The 20,066-nt window shown below is 44.4% G+C and overlaps 1 protein-coding gene across 1 annotated transcript in view; it reads right to left on the reverse strand.

The window, feature by feature from the left end:
* Nucleotides 1-19,522, reverse strand: part of CDC42EP1 (CDC42 effector protein 1) — a 42,545-nt gene extending 23,023 nt beyond the window's left edge. The window contains exon 1 of the mRNA XM_082266459.1: nt 18,767-19,522. Within this exon, the coding sequence (XP_082122585.1) occupies nt 18,767-19,178 (412 nt within the window). The 5' untranslated portion in view covers nt 19,179-19,522. The remainder of the gene's footprint in view (nt 1-18,766) is intronic.
* Between the last annotated feature and the right edge of the window lie 544 nt (nt 19,523-20,066).

Below are 20,066 nucleotides of genomic sequence, written 5' to 3' on the forward strand. Positions count from 1 at the left end.
TCTGTGTTGGTACGTGTGAGAGAGATCCACCTTTCCAAGTTGTTGGGGTTCATCTCATACTTCTGAAGGTTTGAGGGTGCTGCCTGTTCCATACTCCCCCTACTCCTCATCTAGCCTTTTAGGGGTACAAACAATAGTAATTGGGGCCTAGTGTGGTTGTGTACGTGTGATATACATACACTTTTTTTGGATCATATTTTCTATTCCGCTATTTAATCAAAAACCTTTGGGGATCAGTTAAATTGGGGGATAGTCTGTGTTGGTACGTGTGAGAGAGATCCACCTTTCCAAGTTGTTGGGGTTCATCTCATACTTCTGAAGGTTTGAGGGTGCTGCCTGTTCCATACTCCCCCTACTCCTCATCTAGCCTTTTAGGGGTACAAACAATAGTAATTGGGGCCCAGTGTGGTTGTGTACGTGTGATATACATACACTTTTTTTGGATCATATTTTCTATTCCGCTATTTAATCAAAAACCTTTGGGGATCAGTTAAATTGGGGGATAGTCTGTGTTGGTACGTGTGAGAGAGATCCACCTTTCCAAGTTGTTGGGGTTCATCTCATACTTCTGAAGGTTTGAGGGTGCTGCCTGTTCCATACTCCCCCTACTCCTAGCCTTTTAGGGGTACAAACAATAGTAATTGGGGCCTAGTGTGGTTGTGTACGTGTGATATACATACACTTTTTTTGGATCATATTTTCTATTCCGCTATTTAATCAAAAACCTTTGGGGATCAGTTAAATTGGGGGATAGTCTGTGTTGGTACGTGTGAGAGAGATCCACCTTTCCAAGTTGTTGGGGTTCATCTCATACTTCTGAAGGTTTGAGGGTGCTGCCTGTTCCATACCCCCCTACTCCTCATCTAGCCTTTTAGGGGTACAAACAATAGTAATTGGGGCCTAGTGTGGTTGTGTACGTGTGATATACATACACTTTTTTTGGATCATATTTTCTATTCCGCTATTTAATCAAAAACCTTTGGGGATCAGTTAAATTGGGGGATAGTCTGTGTTGGTACGTGTGAGAGAGATCCACCTTTCCAAGTTGTTGGGGTTCATCTCATACTTCTGAAGGTTTGAGGGTGCTGCCTGTTCCATACTCCCCCTACTCCTCATCTAGCCTTTTAGGGGTACAAACAATAGTAATTGGGGCCTAGTGTGGTTGTGTACGTGTGATATACATACACTTTTTTTGGATCATATTTTCTATTCCGCTATTTAATCAAAAACCTTTGGGGATCAGTTAAATTGGGGGATAGTCTGTGTTGGTACGTGTGAGAGAGATCCACCTTTCCAAGTTGTTGGGGTTCATCTCATACTTCTGAAGGTTTGAGGGTGCTGCCTGTTCCATACTCCCCCTACTCCTAGCCTTTTAGGGGTACAAACAATAGTAATTGGGGCCCAGTGTGGTTGTGTACGTGTGATATACATACACTTTTTTTGGATCATATTTTCTATTCCGCTATTTAATCAAAAACCTTTGGGGATCAGTTAAATTGGGGGATAGTCTGTGTTGGTACGTGTGAGAGAGATCCACCTTTCCAAGTTGTTGGGGTTCATCTCATACTTCTGAAGGTTTGAGGGTGCTGCCTGTTCCATACCCCCCCTACTCCTCATCTAGCCTTTTAGGGGTACAAACAATAGTAATTGGGGCCTAGTGTGGTTGTGTACGTGTGATATACATACACTTTTTTTGGATCATATTTTCTATTCCGCTATTTAATCAAAAACCTTTGGGGATCAGTTAAATTGGGGGATAGTCTGTGTTGGTACGTGTGAGAGAGATCCACCTTTCCAAGTTGTTGGGGTTCATCTCATACTTCTGAAGGTTTGAGGGTGCTGCCTGTTCCATACCCCCCCTACTCCTCATCTAGCCTTTTAGGGGTACAAACAATAGTAATTGGGGCCTAGTGTGGTTGTGTACGTGTGATATACATACACTTTTTTTGGATCATATTTTCTATTCCGCTATTTAATCAAAAACCTTTGGGGATCAGTTAAATTGGGGGATAGTCTGTGTTGGTACGTGTGAGAGAGATCCACCTTTCCAAGTTGTTGGGGTTCATCTCATACTTCTGAAGGTTTGAGGGTGCTGCCTGTTCCATACTCCCCCTACTCCTCATCTAGCCTTTTAGGGGTACAAACAATAGTAATTGGGGCCTAGTGTGGTTGTGTACGTGTGATATACATACACTTTTTTTGGATCATATTTTCTATTCCGCTATTTAATCAAAAACCTTTGGGGATCAGTTAAATTGGGGGATAGTCTGTGTTGGTACGTGTGAGAGAGATCCACCTTTCCAAGTTTTTGGGGTTCATCTCATACTTCTGAAGATTTGAGGGTGCTGCCTGTTCCATACTCCTCCTCCTACTGCTCAACCATCCTTTTAGGGGTACAAACAATAGTAGTTGGGGCCTAGTGTGGTGGTGTACGTGCGAGATACATACACTTTCTTTTTGATCATATTTTCTATTCCGCTATTCAATTAAAACCTTTGGGGATCAATTCAATTGCGAGATAGTCTGTGTCGGTACGTGTGAGATCCACCTTTCCAAGTTGTTGGGGTTCATCTCATACTTCTGAAGATTTGAGGGTGCTGCCTGTTCCATACTCCTGCTCCTACTGCTCAACCATCCTTTTAGGGGTACAAACAATAGTAATTGGGGCCTAGTGTGGTTGTGTACGTGCGAGATACATACACTTTTTTGATCATATTTCCTATTCCGCTATTCAATAAAAACCTTTGAGGATCAATTGAATTGCGGGATAGTCTGTGTCGGTACGTGTGAGATCCACCTTTCCAAGTTTTTGGGGTTCATCTCATACTTCTGAAGATTTGAGGGTGCTGCCTGTTCCATACTCCTCCTCCTACTCCTCATCCATCCTTTTAGGGGTACAAACAATAGTAATTGGGGCCTAGTGTGGTTGTGTACGTGCGAGATACATACACTTTTTTTGATCATATTTCCTATTCCGCTATTCAATAAAAACCTTTGAGGATCAATTGAATTGCGGGATAGTCTGTGTCGGTACGTGTGAGATCCACCTTTCCAAGTTTTTGGGGTTCATCTCATACTTCTGAAGATTTGAGGGTGCTGTCTGTTCCATACTCCTCCTACTCCTCATCCATCCTTTTAGGGGTAGAAACAATAGTAATTGGGGCCTAGTGTGGTTTTGTACGTGCGAGATACATACACTTTTTTGGATCATATTTCCTATTCCGCTATTCAATAAAAACCTTTCTAGGGCAAGATCTTAAATTACAGAAATATGAGGAGACCGTCAAATAAGGGCCGTGGCCTGGGTCGTGGTGCTGCTGGTAGAGCTCCTGTTGCAAGGAGAGGACGTGGTCGATCTGTGCCAGCTACACGCACAAGTGAAACACCTTCCTCAAGTGTGAGTAGGCGACAGAACCTGCATCAGTATTTGGTAGGGCATCAAACGCCCCTAGAAGTGATGAGGCCAGAACAAGTTGAGGCGATAGTAGATTGGTTTGCTGCTGACAGTGCCTCCAGTTCCTTCACATTGTCTCCCACCCAGTCTACTGCAGAAAGGTCAGAGTTGGCACCTGCAGCCAATGTCCAACCGTCTTTCACCTCACCCCCTTGCAAATCAGGCCAGCAGTCTGAGCCCCAAGCCATACACCAGTCTCTTATTCTTTTTGAGGACTCTGTCAGCAGGGTTTCCCAGGGCCATCCACCTAGCCCTGCCCCAGAAGTGGAAGAGATTGAGTGCAGCGATGCCCAACCACTTATTTCTCAAGATGAGTACATGCAAGGATCATCGCAGCACGTCTCCGATGATGACGAAACGCAGGTGCCAACTGCTGCGGCGTTCAGCATTGTGGAGACCGACAAGGAGGGCAGGGGTGAAGACTGGGTGGAAGATGATGTGGAGGACGATGAGGTCCTCGACCCCACATGGAATGAACGTCATGCAGGTGACCTGAGTAGTTTGGAGGAAGAGGCGGTGGTCGCACAGAGCCACCAGCACAGCAGAAGAGGGAGCAGGGTGCAGAAGCGGAGCGGCCGTGCCCTAGACACTACGCCCGCTACTGCCCAACGCAGCAAGGGAACGAGCGCACCAAAGTCAGCTCAAAGGAGTTCTCTAGCGTGGAAGTTCTTTAGAAAATGTGCTGATGACAGGACACGAGTGGTTTGCACCCTGTGCAATCAGAGCTTGAAGCGAGGCATAAACCTTCTCAACCTGAGCACAACCTGCATGATCAGGCATCTAAGTGCAAAGCACGAGCTGCAGTGGAGTACACACCTTCAAAACCAAGAAACGTCTCTGGCTCATCCTGCTTCCTCTTCTGCTGCAGTCTCGGCCGCTCCAGCCACATCTGTAGTGATACCGGCACCTGCCACCCCGCAAACAGACGATCTGTCAGCAACACCACCACCTGGGTCACCAACAACCATCTCCACAATGTCCCGTGGAAGCGTTCAGCTTTCCATCTCCCAAACACTTGAGAGGAAGAGGAAGTACCCCCCTACCCACCCGCGATCCCTGGCCCTGAATGCCAGCATTTCAAAATTATTGGCCTTTGAAATGCTGTCATTCCGTCTGGTGGAGACGCACAGTTTTAAAAACCTTATGTCGGTGGCTGTCCCACAGTACGTCGTGCCCAGCCGCCACTACTTTTCCAGGCAAGCCATCCCTTCCCTGCACAACCAAGTGGGGGAAAATATCAGGTGTGCACTGCGCAACGCCATCTGTGCCAAGGTCCACCTAACTACGGATACGTGGACCAGTAAGCACGGTCAGGGGCGTTATATCTCCCTAACGGCACACTGGGTAAATGCAGTGGCGGATGGGCCTGAGGCGGATAGCAATTTGGCGCATGTCCTTCCACCACCGAGGATTGCAGGGCGCTTCAGTTTGCCTCCTGTTCCTAACTCCTCCTACTCCGCTTCCTCATCCTCTACCGCCTCCTCATCCGGACAGCGTAACACCTTCACCACCAACTTCAGCACGGCCAGGGGTAAACGACAGCAGGCAGTTTTACAACTTGCCTGTTTGGGGGACAAACCACACACCGCGCAGGAGTTGTGGAGGAGCATGGAACAGCAGACAAATGAGTGGTTGCTGCCAGCGAGCCTCAAGCCCGGCCTGGTGGTGTGCGATAACGGGCGAAATCTCATAGCAGCTCTGGGCCTAGCCGGTTTGACGCACATCCCTTGCCTGGCGCATGTGCTGAATTTGGTGGTGCAGAGGTTCCTTAAAAACTACCCCGATATGTCAGAGCTGCTGCAGAAAGTGCGGGCCGTTTGTGCGCACTTTCGGCGTTCTCACCCTGCTGCTGCTCGCCTGGCAGCGCTGCAGCGTAACTTCGGCCTTCCCGCTCACCGCCTCATATGTGACGTGCCCACAAGGTGGAACTCCACCTTGCACATGCTGGAAAGACTGTGCGAGCAGCAGCAGGCCATAGTGGAGTTTCAGCTGCAGCACGCACGCGTGAGTCGCTCTGCGGAACAGCACCACTTCACCACCAATAACTGGGCCTCCATGCGAGACCTGTGTGCCTTGTTGCGCTGTTTTGAGTACTCCACCAACATGGCCAGTGGCAATGACGCCGTTCTCAGCTTAACTATCCCACTTCTATGCCTCCTTGAAAAAACAATTCGGGCGATGATGGAAGAGGATGTGGCACAGGATGAGGAGGAGGAGGAGGATGAAGAGGTAACATTTCCAAGGCTTTCAGGGCAGTCATTCGCAAGGGGCTCTGAGGGTGGGTTCCTGCACACGCAAACGCCAGGGACGCAATTGTCCAGCAGGGGCACAGTTCTGGAGGATGAGGAGGATGAGGAGGAGGAGGAGCTGGAGGAGGAGATGGAACCATGTTCACAGCAGGGTGGCACCCAGGCCAGCTCATGGCCATCACTGGTGCGTGGCTGGGGGGATACAGAGGACACGGACGATACACCTCCCACAGAGGACAGCCTTTCGTCGCCTCTGGGCAGCCTGGCACACATGAGCGATTACATGCTGCAGTGTCTCCACAACGACCGCCGAGTTGCCCACATTCTAACTTGTGCTGATTACTGGGTGGCCACGCTGCTGGATCCCCGTTACAAGGACAACGTACCGTCCTTAATTCACTCACTGGAGCGCGATCGCAAGATGCGCGAGTACAAGCGCACGCTGGTAGACGCCATGCTGCTGGCATTCCCATCTGACAGCGGGGCCACAGTGGAAGCACAAGGCAGAGGAGGAGGAGGAGGAGGTCGCCAACGCAACCAGGGCACCGCCAGCACCTCAGAAGGCAGGGTTAGCATGGCCGAAATGTGGAAAAGCTTTGTCAGCACGCCACAACAAACAGCAGCACCAGCAGCTCAGATGGAACGTCTTAGCAGGAGGCAGCATTTTACCAACATGGTGGAGCAGTATGTGTGCACACGCCTACATGTAGTGAATGACGGGTCTGCCCCCTTCAACTTCTGGGTCTCCAAATTGGGCACATGGCCTGAGCTTGCCCTTTACGCCTTGGAGGTGCTGGCGTGCCCTGCAGCCAGTGTATTATCTGAACGGGTATTTAGCACGGCTGGGGGCGTTATAACAGACAAGCGCAGCCGCCTGTCCAGAGACAATGTGGACAAGCTCACGTTCATTAAAATGAACCAGGCATGGATCCCACGGGACTTTTCCGTACCTTATGCAGAATAGCAATGGATACCGACCTTACCCACCCATTGTTCCATTTTTGCTCTTTCTCACTCTTTTGGGGTGTACCCTCATTTAAAATTTTTGAAAAGAAGCAGTGTTGGCTACCTCGTCCTCCTCCTCAGGGCCAGATTAATGTAGGGGCTATTGGAGCTGCAGCTCCAGGCCCCTACCTTTTATATAGGCCCCGGGTTGGCCATATTCACTGTTACCGCTCTTCTGTCACTTGTAAACACAGAAGTCTGGCTTCTATGCTCGCTTCCCCAGGCAGCACCCTCAGAACCTCCCCACACAGCGTGAAGGCCGGACAAGGAGGGACAGTTGGCGATGCATGGATGTGTTTATGGGCTTCAGAGACAGCATCCCATGTTGAATTAGGCATGCATGGCTGCACCCTTCCTCCTCTGGGTGCATGCCAAGGCACGGCCCTTAAGGCCCTTCAAAATCCTCAGCACCAAGCCCATGATGCTGTTAATCCGGCCCTGGTCCTCCTCCACCGCCGCTTCCACCTACACCGCCCATAGGTGTGCGCAGCCTATTGCATTAAGGTGTGCACCCCAAAGTTGAAATACACATGCATGTGTTTGCCAGCAGGGAGAGTAATGTATCGGGGCCATGTACCTGTAGGCAAGGAGAAATAGAGCAGAGCAGGTCCCAGGGAGATCTTTCCCATCTCCTCACTGGCAATGCTATGTGCCCTAGGTGATTAGGGTGTGCCCAGGCACACCCAGCACACCCTGTGCGCACGCCTATGTCACCGCCACATCCACCACCACCTCAACCTCCCTCCTACTCCATATGGGCCTCGTCCTTCAGAGATGAAGAAGAACATTGTTTTATTTTTCTGTTTTTTTTTGTTGTTTTAAGTTATTTCCCTATCCACATTTGTTTGCAGAGCACTTGCCATGCTCTTAATTACGTTTTGCTGCCATTTGCAGCACTCTAGCCCTTTCCTTTGGTGTTTTAGAGCCATTTTAGTGCCTTAAAGTTCGGGTCCCCATTGACTTCAATGGGGTTCGGTGTCCGGGAAAAGTTCGGTAAAAGTCCGGGACACGGACCCGGACTTTTTTTTAAAGTTCGGCCGAACCCGTCGAACACGGACATCTAGGTGTCCGCTCAACCCTACGCGTAATGGCGGCGATCTGCGTTTTTTTTTTGCGGGACTGCGACATTGGGGCGGACAGATCGGACCCTTGACTGACATTTTTGACACTTTTTGGGGTCACCAGTGACATTACTACAGTAATCAGTGCTATATATATGCACTGTTACTGTAAAAATGACACTGGCAGTGAAGGAGTTAACTGTATTGGAGAGGGAGGGGTTAAGTGTGTCCTAGGGGCATGCTTCTAACTATGATTGGCTGTGGCTTGATGTGTAAGAACAATGATAAACGGTCCTACATAGTAGAACCGTTTGATCATCATTCTTACACAGGGAGAACTGACAGGCAGCTTTGTTTACACTAGCCGCCTGCCTTTCTCCCGCTGTCACGGACGATTGCGAGTGCCCGGCGGACATCGGGTCCACCGGGCACACGCGCGGGGGGGTCCATGACCGCGCGGGAGCGGGAGCGCGCCTCCGTCGGCGCGCGGGAGCTCCCAAAATCCTCACAGGTTAGCGACGTAGCCCTACGTTACTCTGCCTGTGAGGGGCTGACTGCCGAAGTAAATAGTCGTGCGGCAGTCGGCAAGTGAGGAGAAGTCTTCTGGAGGATGGCTTGGTGTCCGGAAGGGCAGCAAAGCCACTTCTATCCAGGAAAAACATCAGGGACAGACTGATATTATGCAAAAGGTACAGAGTCTGGACTGCTGAGAACTTGGGTAAAGTCATTTTCTCTGATGAATCCTCTTTCTGATTGTTTGGGGCATCTGAAAAAAAAACCTTGTCCGAAGAAGAAAAGGTGAGCGCAACCATCAGTCCACTGTCATGCCAACAGTAAAGCATCCTGAGACCATTCATGTGTGGGGTTGCTTCTGAATAGGAGTGGGCTCACTCACAATTTTGCCTAAGAACACAGCCATGAATAAAGAATGGTTCAAAAACATCCTCCGAGAGCAACTTCTCCCAACCATCCAAGAACAGTTTGGTGACGAAAAATGTTTTTTTCCAGAATAATGGAACACCTTGCCATAAGACAAAAGTGAAAACTAAGTGGCTATAGGAACAAAACATTGAAATGTTGGGTCCATGGCAAGGAAACTCCCCAGACCTTAATCTCATTGAGAACTTGTGGTCAATCCTCAAGAGGTGGGTGAACAAAAAAAAAACCCACAAATTCTGCCAAACTCCAAGCATTGATTATGCAAGAATGGGCCCAGAAGTTTATTGACAGCATGTCAGGGTGAATTGCAAAGGTCTTATAAAAGAAGGGTCAACACTGCAAATAATAAATCTTTGCATAAACCTAATGTCAATAAAAGCCTTTAAGAGCCGGTTCACACTACTCCGACTTGGGACACGACTTGTGTGCCCTCAAGTTGCCCCAAGTCTCTTGTCATCACAAATTCAATCTAAATTAATGAGAGCCGTCTTAATATGCACTACTGAAGTCGCTCCGACTTCAGAAAAGGTTCCTGTACTACTTCAAGGCGACCTCTATCTGACTTGTGCACATAGACTTCAATGGGAGTTGCCTCTAAGTCGGATCCTTATCTATTTTCAAGCGACTCGTTATCAGACTTTCCAGGAAGAAGAAAAAGATTAGCCAGGCATTCCCCACAGACAAAGTCGCCTATCATTTAAGTCTCTTCAAAGTAGTGCACAAGTCTCTTCCAAGTCTCTTACAAGTCTCTTACAAGTCTCTAAACAAGTCTCTTCAAAGTCACGCTAAAAAGTCGCTCCTTCATGGGGCGACTTTCTGGTCGCGGTAGTGTGAACCGGCTCTAACACTTATGAAATGCTTGTAATTTTACTTCAGTGTATCGTAGTAACATCTGACAAAAAGATCTAAAAACACAGAAGCAGTAGACTTTGTGAAAATTAATACTTTTTGGCCACGGCTGTAAACGAGCCCTAAGTGTATGTAAACATAAAAGCTATATTTTAATATGTTGCATGTAAAAACGCTTAGCCAAAAGAGTAGGATAGAAGAGGCTGGATCCTAATGATCTATAAACACATGGACTCACCCTATGTTGGGTGGAGTTCCCCAAATAGGAACAATACAATTTGCCAAAGAAAGGTGGGGGAGGAAAGAGACCCAAAAGTAGCCCTTAACTCAAAAGAGAAAGTGGGAACAATCTGCCGTGTACTCTTTATTCAAAAAAGATTCAAAATACAAAAAAGGCGCAAACAATAGGTAATTGCTTAGTAATGCAATCTCCTATTGTTTATAGCTTTTTTGTACAACTGCTGCCATTTTAACTGTTCTTTGGCTTTATTTATAAAAAACTACCTATTTAGACTTGTAATCTCAGCAAGCAATAAAGTGACTGCTATAAAACTCTATGAAAAAAAGTATTTTTCATAGTTTACTTTAAAAATACAAAATAGCTTCATGTTTTGCAATGCTTTTTTGGTTCTGCGCATTTTTCATATCTTCGATTTATATCTGCTTTTAACATAATTAGTTAGTTTGCTGTTAACAACCACCATGGAAATAAGTAAGGGCTCGTTCACAGGGATGGCCAGGGGGCAATAAAAGCAGACAGTTAAGCCACAGTTGTACCGCCCTGCCCACTGACCACCTAAATAAGGCGAAAATGAAACAACATGTCACTTTCTGCAGGCATTACTGACACCAAAAGTAGCCCATTTAAGTGCATTGGGTTGCTCCTGCATTTACAGGGTTAAAACAGGTAATAAGTAGGTAACAAATCACCTCCTCACCACTTATCAAACTTCTCTGAAAAGTGATCCATCGTAGTATAAATGCTTGATTGTGTTGCTTTTTACATTACAGATAGTGTTGCTTTACAACTGGCGTAGTTGGCAGGATACTGCATGGTCACTGAATATAGAATATTGGGATGAAATATTGTGTTATAGAGGGTGTAGGACTATTATTCATTGAATTGCTGCTAGAGTCAGCAGCTTAGTGAATAAGCCCTAAGCACAGTCACTTTGAGCCAGGACAATACATAAAGATTGCGATTGTTGTTTTTGCATTTGTGTTCCCCCTGAGAGAAGCGTCTGTTTAAAAAAAAAAAAAGAGAGCGGGGGGGGGGGGGGGGGTTTGGGCGAGTCATCAGCTTCTAAGTATAGAGCGATTCCAACATGAGTCTGTTCTGGGTACTGGAAAGCCCCGCTGACGAAGTCACACCCATTGACGTAACGCGTACAGGGGGAGGAGTCTGGCGTCACCCACAGCCGCCCATGGAGGAAGATGTTCTATTGTAAATGCCTGCATTAAGCACTGAGCCAGTGCTTCGCTTGTAAGTAATTTTAAATTTGTTTAATAAAAGTTTAAGGGCGACAGAGAGCACTCAGATTGTCTTCTTTCTCCCTTTGTATGGATGACATGACCGTATTGAGCCCAGGATCTTTGCAGAGGAATTTTGTCGTCAGTGCTGTTCGTTTTGCTTGATGACCCCTAGTGGTCAAGTGTTGGAGGTGAGAGGCGATGATACTCACTGGTGGAGGTGTTCACTGATTTGGTGTATGTTCACCCTTTCTACACTGAAGGCAATCTGACTTTGGCATCCTCATATTTCTCTCTGGACTCTTATGGACTTTTTACCTTACCATGTGTCATCATTTTTAGCGCTGCACTAATGTTGGTTTATGTTCATTTTTGAGGCTTTGTTGGTTTGACCTTACCTAAGTTTCCAGCTGCTTCTTCTCGTTTAGGGTAGTGATTAAGCGCTTAATATTTGTTCTGTCTGGGTACTGGAAACCCATTCCAGAGGAATTGATTAAATATGCTGGTCCAATCTATCCAGACCTTGGTACTGAACTTGGTACGCAGATTTGAGCGTATATTCTAAGAAGGAGCTGCTGCTACTCATGGTTGGTTAGTTGTGCAGGCCCTTTGCTGCGAGGTGCAGAAGAAGGAAGCGCTTGTTGGTATGACCAAAGAATGTATGCAAAGTAATGCATGTCGAAAAGTTGCCATAGAGAAGAAGTGTAAAGTGAGAGTGATGATTGCAGATCCCATATGGTTCCAGTCTTCAGATGATGAGAATGTGTCCTATTCTGATGATAGTGATAATTTGGATGAGTGTCAGGCACATCCAATAATCACCCAACGGAGAAAAATAAAAATAAATTGTGAGGTGGAGAGAATGGTTTGCGGGATACTGCTCATGATGAAGTAAATGAAGTGGTAAAGGGGTATACCCAAACTGAGCTCAAGGAGCAGCTTCCAGTGGTGACTGAGTGTTTGGAAGACACTGCAAGCAAGGCGAATGATTTAGGAAATAGGGCATTTAAAGTTAAACCTGCAGTGGCTTTGAAGTGTGTCCAAACCCCCCTAATGATGCCCTAACAAAGGACAAAGGCCCTAAGCCTGTAAGCAAAAGTAGGACATGTGTCACTGTTACTTCCCATAAGTGGGAAGATGAGGATCTGATCAGCTATGACCAAATTGAGTGAGATACAAGGAAGGCAAGTCCTATGGTCTCCACGAGACACATGTGGACTGATTTACTTAGATCAGGGGTCCCTAGAGAGGAAATAGATGGGATTCTCACACCAGCATTGCTTAAGTAGTAGAAGCAAGTGGTTGGGAATAGTAGATTTAGTCCCAATAATTTTTTTTTTTTTGTCATAGAATGGGGCACTTTGCTAGAGAGTGCCCTGCTGTAAAGACTGGACAACAGCAGACTTGTTTTCCCAAGACAGCACAGAGAGACATGCAAGTTTATTCATTTCATTGGAAGTCAATGCCTTTCTGAGAAAGTGTTACAAGGCAACAGTGGGCACCCTACAAAATGGGCAGATTGAGAAATGTGAGCAGTGAGCTATGTGTTTTGGCACAGGTGGAAGGAACATATGATCTGCTTTGTCTCTTACTCTTTTAAAGTACTGAGCATCAAGAGGTAGAGCAGGCAGAGCAGATGAGCAGATGACCAAGCCAGATAGGATGAGGCAGACCAGAAGAGTGGATGAGAGCCTGAGGAAGATGCGGATGATTTCCTGATGGTGACTGAATTGGAGTAGACTTTCATCTGAGCATTTCCTTATGACCAGGAGGACAAGGAAGGAGGACATGGGACTCTCCTCATCTGGAATTTTCTTTCCATAGACTGCCAAGGACATTGCTAACCCTGCTCAAAGGAACTATTTTGGAAGATTTTGTTCTATCACCAAACACTATTTCGACTTTCTTATTGGATTGGATTTATACACTTTGTTATACTTTTGCATTTTTTATTATCAACATTAATTGGACTTTTTTATTGGACTTAATTTATACACTTTGCAACTATTTTACCAATATTAATACTTGAGCATTTAGTGTTTTTTATACATTTTATATATTTTTATATTTGCATGTTGCATCATTTATTAATTTGAAGAGTCATTGATTGTTATTATTGATTCACGCATTTATATATATATTTTTATTTATTGATCTCACTGATTATTAGGTAATTTTACTTATATTTGCGCAACACTATTTATTTACTTATTTCGATTTTTCACACTGTTTATGAGAAGTGAAGTGCTTGCGGCATTTTTGTATATTTAGGGAGGTTGCTCACGAGATTTTCTGTTTTATTAGACCAGAAGAGCGCATGAGAGCCTGAGGAAGATGCAGATGATGTCCTGATAGTGACTGAATTGGAGTAGACTTTCATCTGAGCATTTCCTTATGACCAGGAGGACAAGGAAGGAGGACATGGGACTCTCCTCATCTGGAATTTTCTTTCCACAGACTGCCAAGGACATTGCTAACCGTGCTCAAAGGAATGTTGGAGTTTTCCAGGGACTTTGTCTGATTGCCCATGTGATGGTATCACTGTATCTCACCGCCTTGTAATTCCTTAATCCCCAATAGTTGAAGAATCCCCAATTCGCCAAATAAGAAATCGCTGGTATCGCTGAATAATTCCATACATGAGCCAAAGCTGAATGCTCGAACGCCTTTACTGGAAGCTACCACAGGCATTTAAAACTACAATTTCTTTTATCCCCTGCCCCCATGCAAGGGAGACACCCACAACAAATACACATTAACCAATAACACAAAGGCTACAATCCACATAAAATCCCCCCCCCCCCTCTGTCTGTGAGGTAATTATGGTAAACAATGGTTAACACAATTATCACAGGCAGGAAAAATGCAGTTTTATCCACATGCTGTAACTTTAAAACTATACATCCAATCTTTATACAAATACATATTCAAAATCAATCTATTCAGGGAAACAACATATTCAAAAATGGCACGAATCGGACCATGGGTTCCAAAGTTAGTACAAGTCTCTTTGGCCTGGCTGTACATGTCTCTTTGGCCTGACTTGTCTGCCCAAAACTGGTCCTACACAGTCTTTTGTCCTGAAGACAATGGAGAAGTGATCCACTCATCTCCCAAGGACAGCAAAATGCATGAAACTATATAACTATGCAGCTTACTGCATAACACAGGTAAGTTCAACATATCCCCAGATAGCTTAGATCTGAGCGCACATTATTACTGAATGGCGCTCAGATCACATACGTACAGATTCAACAGCAGGGGAAAAACAAGTGTTCCAACATGGGACCATAATCACATGGTAAGAGGCTGACAAGTAGTCCTCTCCAGGTATTCGTGGCAAACTCAAAAGAGGGGAATTTGTCACAGACATATGAACGAATACTCAATACGATCTTTTAAGCAGGGAGAGGAAACATGCGAACAGACATAGAAGGGCATCCTTCACAGCCCACAACATACGGGAGCCTTTCCTGGAGAAAGGCTTTAAGAGCTAAATTCTATAAAAATCAAGAGGTGGAATGTGTTGCTATGGTTATTTGATGATTTTATAGCAAATGTATTTGTTAGTTAGATTCTGTGTTAAGAAGCTAGGTCCCCCTATTGATATGCAAATAATTGGTTTAGGAGTTAAACATGTAACAAGAAGTATGTGGGGGAGGTGTTTAGGACTTTTGAAACAAGCATGTGTTCAGACAAAGGGGAGTGGTTTTTGAAACACAAAAGGAACAACACATCTGCTTTAGACTTGATAAGCAGTTTAGACTCTGAGCAAAGAACTATGAAGATTATATCTTGAGTCCATCTTTGAGTAACTGTTTAGGATATTTATTGCATACACATTGTACATGCTTATTTGAAGATAATTAGTTTGTGCATGTTGTAGGCATATTTTTTTAACTATGAATTGTGTGATGTGCATGATGTATATAGGGGAAAAAGCATTGAGGAAAGCTAGGCCCCCTACGAGAAGTAGAAATGTATGAATTGTAATTATTGCACTCTTATGTAAAGAGTCAACAGGTGGATTGTATTAGTTGTGGATATTTTTAATGGATTAATGACAAATGTTCCCATACATGTGTAATAATATCTCTCACCCACAGGTGGTTTGGTGAGCTTTGACATTGTGTGTAAAGATGGCTGCCGCGTATTCAATTGAATATGTGGTTTTGGGGGGAAGTGCAACCATGTCTTGCTGACATAACTCAAAAAACAACCTGTGAGTGGTCAGCAGGAATATTTACATCCTGTGAGTCATCTCTGGTCTACAGGACTATAAATAGAGTCTCTAGCATGGGGAAAAGAGAGGTTCATTTTGAGAGGTTTGTTTTTGGAGCTGTGGAAGGAAAGCATGCAGCAAAAAACCTCCTCACTGTCCTATTCCAGATATCGAGTGCAAGCTGTTGCCAGAGTTAAGTATTATTTGACCTTTTTTTGGGATATTGGGAGTAGGAGTGTATGTTTGAGTCTCGTTAATGTTTATGGTAACTTTTATGTGAAAGGAAATTTATCTATTTTGATGTCCTGTAAAATTTTGTTTTATGCTTTTTTATCAAAACTGCTCTTGGTGTGTCTGTTCATTATAAATATTCACTAGATATTTCAGTGGCTGTCCAGTATACCTTCATTATAAATTTTGTTGTTCCAACATTTGATGCACTTGGTTAACACATCTAAGTTATAATGTGGGTTGAACATTGCAGAATAATTCTGCCATGTACTATATGCATCTAACGAAAACCAATAACATAAGATAAATGCACTTAAAAAAACAACAAGTCTTTCTGTGAAAAAATGATAACGTCTGCCCTGTCTTATTTGATAGATTAAAGAAAGAAGCTGAATCACGTCCACTCCTCCATCTGGAAATGTCATCTCTGTTAGTGGCTGGGTAGTTATAAAGACAACACAGCTCATACTTACTTCTAACATACATCAGATTATTAACATATTACTCTGGTGGTCTGCTTCAGAAGATTAACTCATTTGCATATCGTTAGCTCTTCCAGATAAAGAAACTGAGGCTACATTTTTAATTATTTATGCTTAGATCTAAACAGCTCTGCCTTCAGAAACGATAGAAATGTTTTTGTAGTGATTCTTCTTTAAGGGTGGAATTTAAACTATACATTTCAAGTCAGTTTTCTTTTCTTTTTTTTGTAATGTATACTAACATTTTATATACAGTATAGTACTTTAGGCCTCATCCACATGGGCACAGAGGGTCTTTAAGCATAAATAAGGTGTTTATGTACCCAGGAGGCGCTTGCATACTGTCCCCTGGTTTCACGCACATCCAAGCATTTGCTTGTGCACAAGGGGGAATGAGTGACCATTTATAATTGTACAATTGTTCTTAAATAACATCCCACCTCCTCCTGAGTAAATGCTCACCTTTTAAAGCCTAAACATGGTCTAAGGGAGGACCGAATATGCACTAGATGCCCTAGGGACCACAGTGATCTAATCCAACTTCTATGGAGGTGTCCAAAGTTACACCTCTATTGGACTGGAGTGCTTAGCACTATTAATACTATTAATCCTTAACCCTGCATTTTGGGCATTTTAGATGATCTTCCCATCGACAACATTCCCAAACAAACCATACGTAGAGCTCTATAAAGCCTAAAAATTGTAGGAAAATGTTTGGGCATCAGTTGTCCCCCCTCACCTCCCATTTTAGGGGTCATAAAGAGCCTACCACTTCAACTTCCTTTTTTTATGTGTTTTTGATGCTTCAATAATGCTGTGGTGATGCTTCATTGATGCTTTGATAATGCTTTTTTTGAAGCTTGGCAAATGCTGTGTGCATTGATTTTATATTTGTTTTAAAAAGGCCCAGTAGAACCTCTGGCTCATTAGTACCCCTGTTCAGCAGATCTCCGGCTTATTAGTACCCTTGTTTAGCAGATCCCCCGCTTATTGTACCCTTGTTTAGAAGATCTCCAGCTTATAAGTAATTCTTGTACAGCATATTCCCACTCAGTAGTACCCCAAGCTTTGCTGATTATCTGATCAGTAGTAACCACCAGCTCTGCTGATCCCTCACTCAGTAGTACCCCCAGCTTTGCTGATCCCCTGCTCAATAATAACCTCCAGGTCTGCTAATCCCCTGCTCAGTAGTAACCCCCAGCTCTGCTAATTCTCCGGTTTGTTGTTCCTCCTCTCTCTCCGGTACCCACTCACCTCCCGCTTTATTGCTCCCATGCTGCTCACCATGTGTGACATCTGCTAGTTTCTCTTAGTCTGGTCTCCCAGCTCTGCTGATCCTCTGCTGCCCAGTCCTATCTCCCCTGTCCTCGCTCATCCAATATCTGCTATAGTGTTCCCAGTTTGCACACCACATGTGCCGTCTGCTAGTTGTTCTGCTCCAGTCCGGACCCTGCTCCTCTTGCTGCTGCTGCACGCTACACACCAGATGTGACATCTGTGACAGGCACTTCCAGGAACGTATTTACATGAACCAAAAGGGGCTGCTGATAACATCTTTCCGATTAACTTGTTGGTTTCCCAGTGCATCCTAAGATATCTCATACCTCCAATACCTCCAAAACAAAGCTAAGCTAATGCTGAATAACAGACCCTTAAAGACTTCAGGTGCTGTAATATGTCATAGACTTCTATGGAGGTTTTGGAGACACTTTGAAGCACCAAGAAAGCGACATGGGGTATACATTTTGAAGCAAAGTGAAACAAAGCAAACACAAAGCATAAACAGGACTATAAGGAAACCATATTTTGGTATGGTTTGACTAGCATTTAGAGTGCTTAAAAAAAAGCATGCCCAATGCCACATTTTGAAGCAAGTGTAAACGAGCCCTTACATACCTGAGCCCTCTTGCAATCCAGACCTGTGCCAGTCTGCAGCTCTTCTCTGCGTCACTTCCGCTGCTGTCAATCAGTGCCAGTGATGAGGGAGTATGGACAGGTCCCACTGTCTGTGTCTATAGAAATAGACAACGGGGCTCAGGAGTGAGCCTGTGCAAATGCCCCATAAAATGCAGCTTTGTATAGGGGGACTTGCACGAGAGGAGGAGCCCGGAGCGCCAGTGGTAGGCCCAAAAAAAAGAGCTTCAGGGCCATTCTGTGCAATTCCCTTGCAAGGAGCAGGTAAGAATAAACCTGTTATAAAGAAAAAAAAAAAGGCCCAATCCGACTTTGTTCACTGTGCGGCCCTGCCCAGAGCAGCAAAGCCTTTCTCCCCTAATCAGCGCTGCACCTTACTGTGTGTGCACATGCAGTGTCATTCATTCTTCTGGGAATGCCATATTAATGGAAGACTGTAGTGGTCACTCAAAGTATGGCTTACTTACAGGAATGAAGGGGGGCATGGTAAATATGTGCAGCATGAAGTGTTTTTTTTTTTTTTTTAGGAAGTAGGGCTAACTACCTGCGGGGGTTACAAATCTAGTCAACCTGCTAATTGTTACATAATTGAAACCCCTACTGCATGTAGGAACTGCTTTACAGGTAAGTATGGCTGCCTAGCCTAAAGTAAAGGTAAAATAATTGTTTTAATGGATAACTCAGAGCAGTGGTCAGAGTGAGGAAGTTTCATATTAATCACAGCAGGTGGGTGGATTTGAGAACTGAGGAGCATGATTCCATCCATTGGTGTTCCCAAGAGATGTAAGAATATGAGGTGTAATACAAATCACTGACATTTACCCGGAACTGAAATATCACACTCATTTTTAAACAATTAAGTTACATTTTACTTTGGATCCTTAACATACCGTAAGGGCTGCTTGTCTCTGAGATACAATTCCAAGCTTCTTCTGAGCTTCCATCTCTTTCATCATCCCAATTACGTTTGTTGAGAAGTGGCAAGGACACAGCATTCTTGATGATGGGGGAGATAGGAGGCGGTGGAGGCGATGTGGGATGCCCAGGGGATTGGGGTTCAGGTGACATCCATCTAGCCTGGCGGAGTTTCTTGGTTATATAGCTCCAACGATTATGTCTGTGTTTCTCATGACAGTTGCTGAGAAATGAGGTATCTCCAAAGACTTCACCTTTTCTACCCACATGCATAGTGTGTCGGAAGTCACCTAGAGGAAGGCTAATCATATCTGGTGTCAGTGACACCCGTTCTCGCCTGGATCGAAAAACCAGGTTTTTTATGACTGGAAGGCTGCCCAGACTCATTGTGTCTGTTTAATGATGTGAAATGAATGACCAAAAAAACACACGCAAATAATTTCTATAGCATTGTCTTCAGTGACAAGTCCCACTTTTCAAAGGCCCATTGGCTAGATACTTCAGGGATTTTTCTTTTCACCTTGTTGGTCAGGTTTTTGTCTTCTATGTATCTTGTGTGTGTTCCCTATGCAGGAGAAATGCAGAATTAATGATATCACAGATGTGTAGAGCCTTCAGGCAATGCCTCAGAGAAGACCATGTAGCATCCAATTTATTATCTTATGATCACTGAAGATGGTTAGTGGACTTGAGAATGCAAAGATGTGTAGATGCAAATTAATTCCGGTTCTTAATTCAATATTATGCATCAAGATGAAAATAGCCAAAGCTATCTGTCCAACCTAAAAAAAAGAAAAAAAAAAAGATTATATATATATATACATATATATATTGTAAACAAGGGAAGGGGTTGTGTCTGACCAAGTCTGTGTCAAAGTGGAACTTTAGTCCTAAAATAAAGTCCTGCTAGATCATTTCAGGCTGTCCCCTTTTGCAGGTTATAGATATGTAAAACATTAAAAATAAGTGCCTATACTGTTTAAAATCTAGTAATACACTGCTTCGCTCAGCTCTGCAAATGCTCAGTTGCTCTCTTTTTTTTGGCACTGTGACGAAAATGTAGAGGCTGATCTGCTGGCAGCTTAAAGATTTACTGCTGCTTAGAGGCTCTTGGTTTCAGCAAAAAGGCAGCCTTCAGTAAGAAGAAACAGAAACAATGCTAGGGTTGCAGTTTACAGCATGTACTCATTTTGGTAGCATAATTATTAATGCAGAAACTGTATTCCTTTCTAAAGAACATTATCTTTTATCAAGTTGTTATGGGTAAAGTTCCAC

The sequence above is a fragment of the Pelophylax lessonae genome, assembly GCF_965119305.1.
Source record: "Pelophylax lessonae genome assembly, chromosome: 8".
Lineage (NCBI taxonomy): Eukaryota > Metazoa > Chordata > Amphibia > Anura > Ranidae > Pelophylax > Pelophylax lessonae.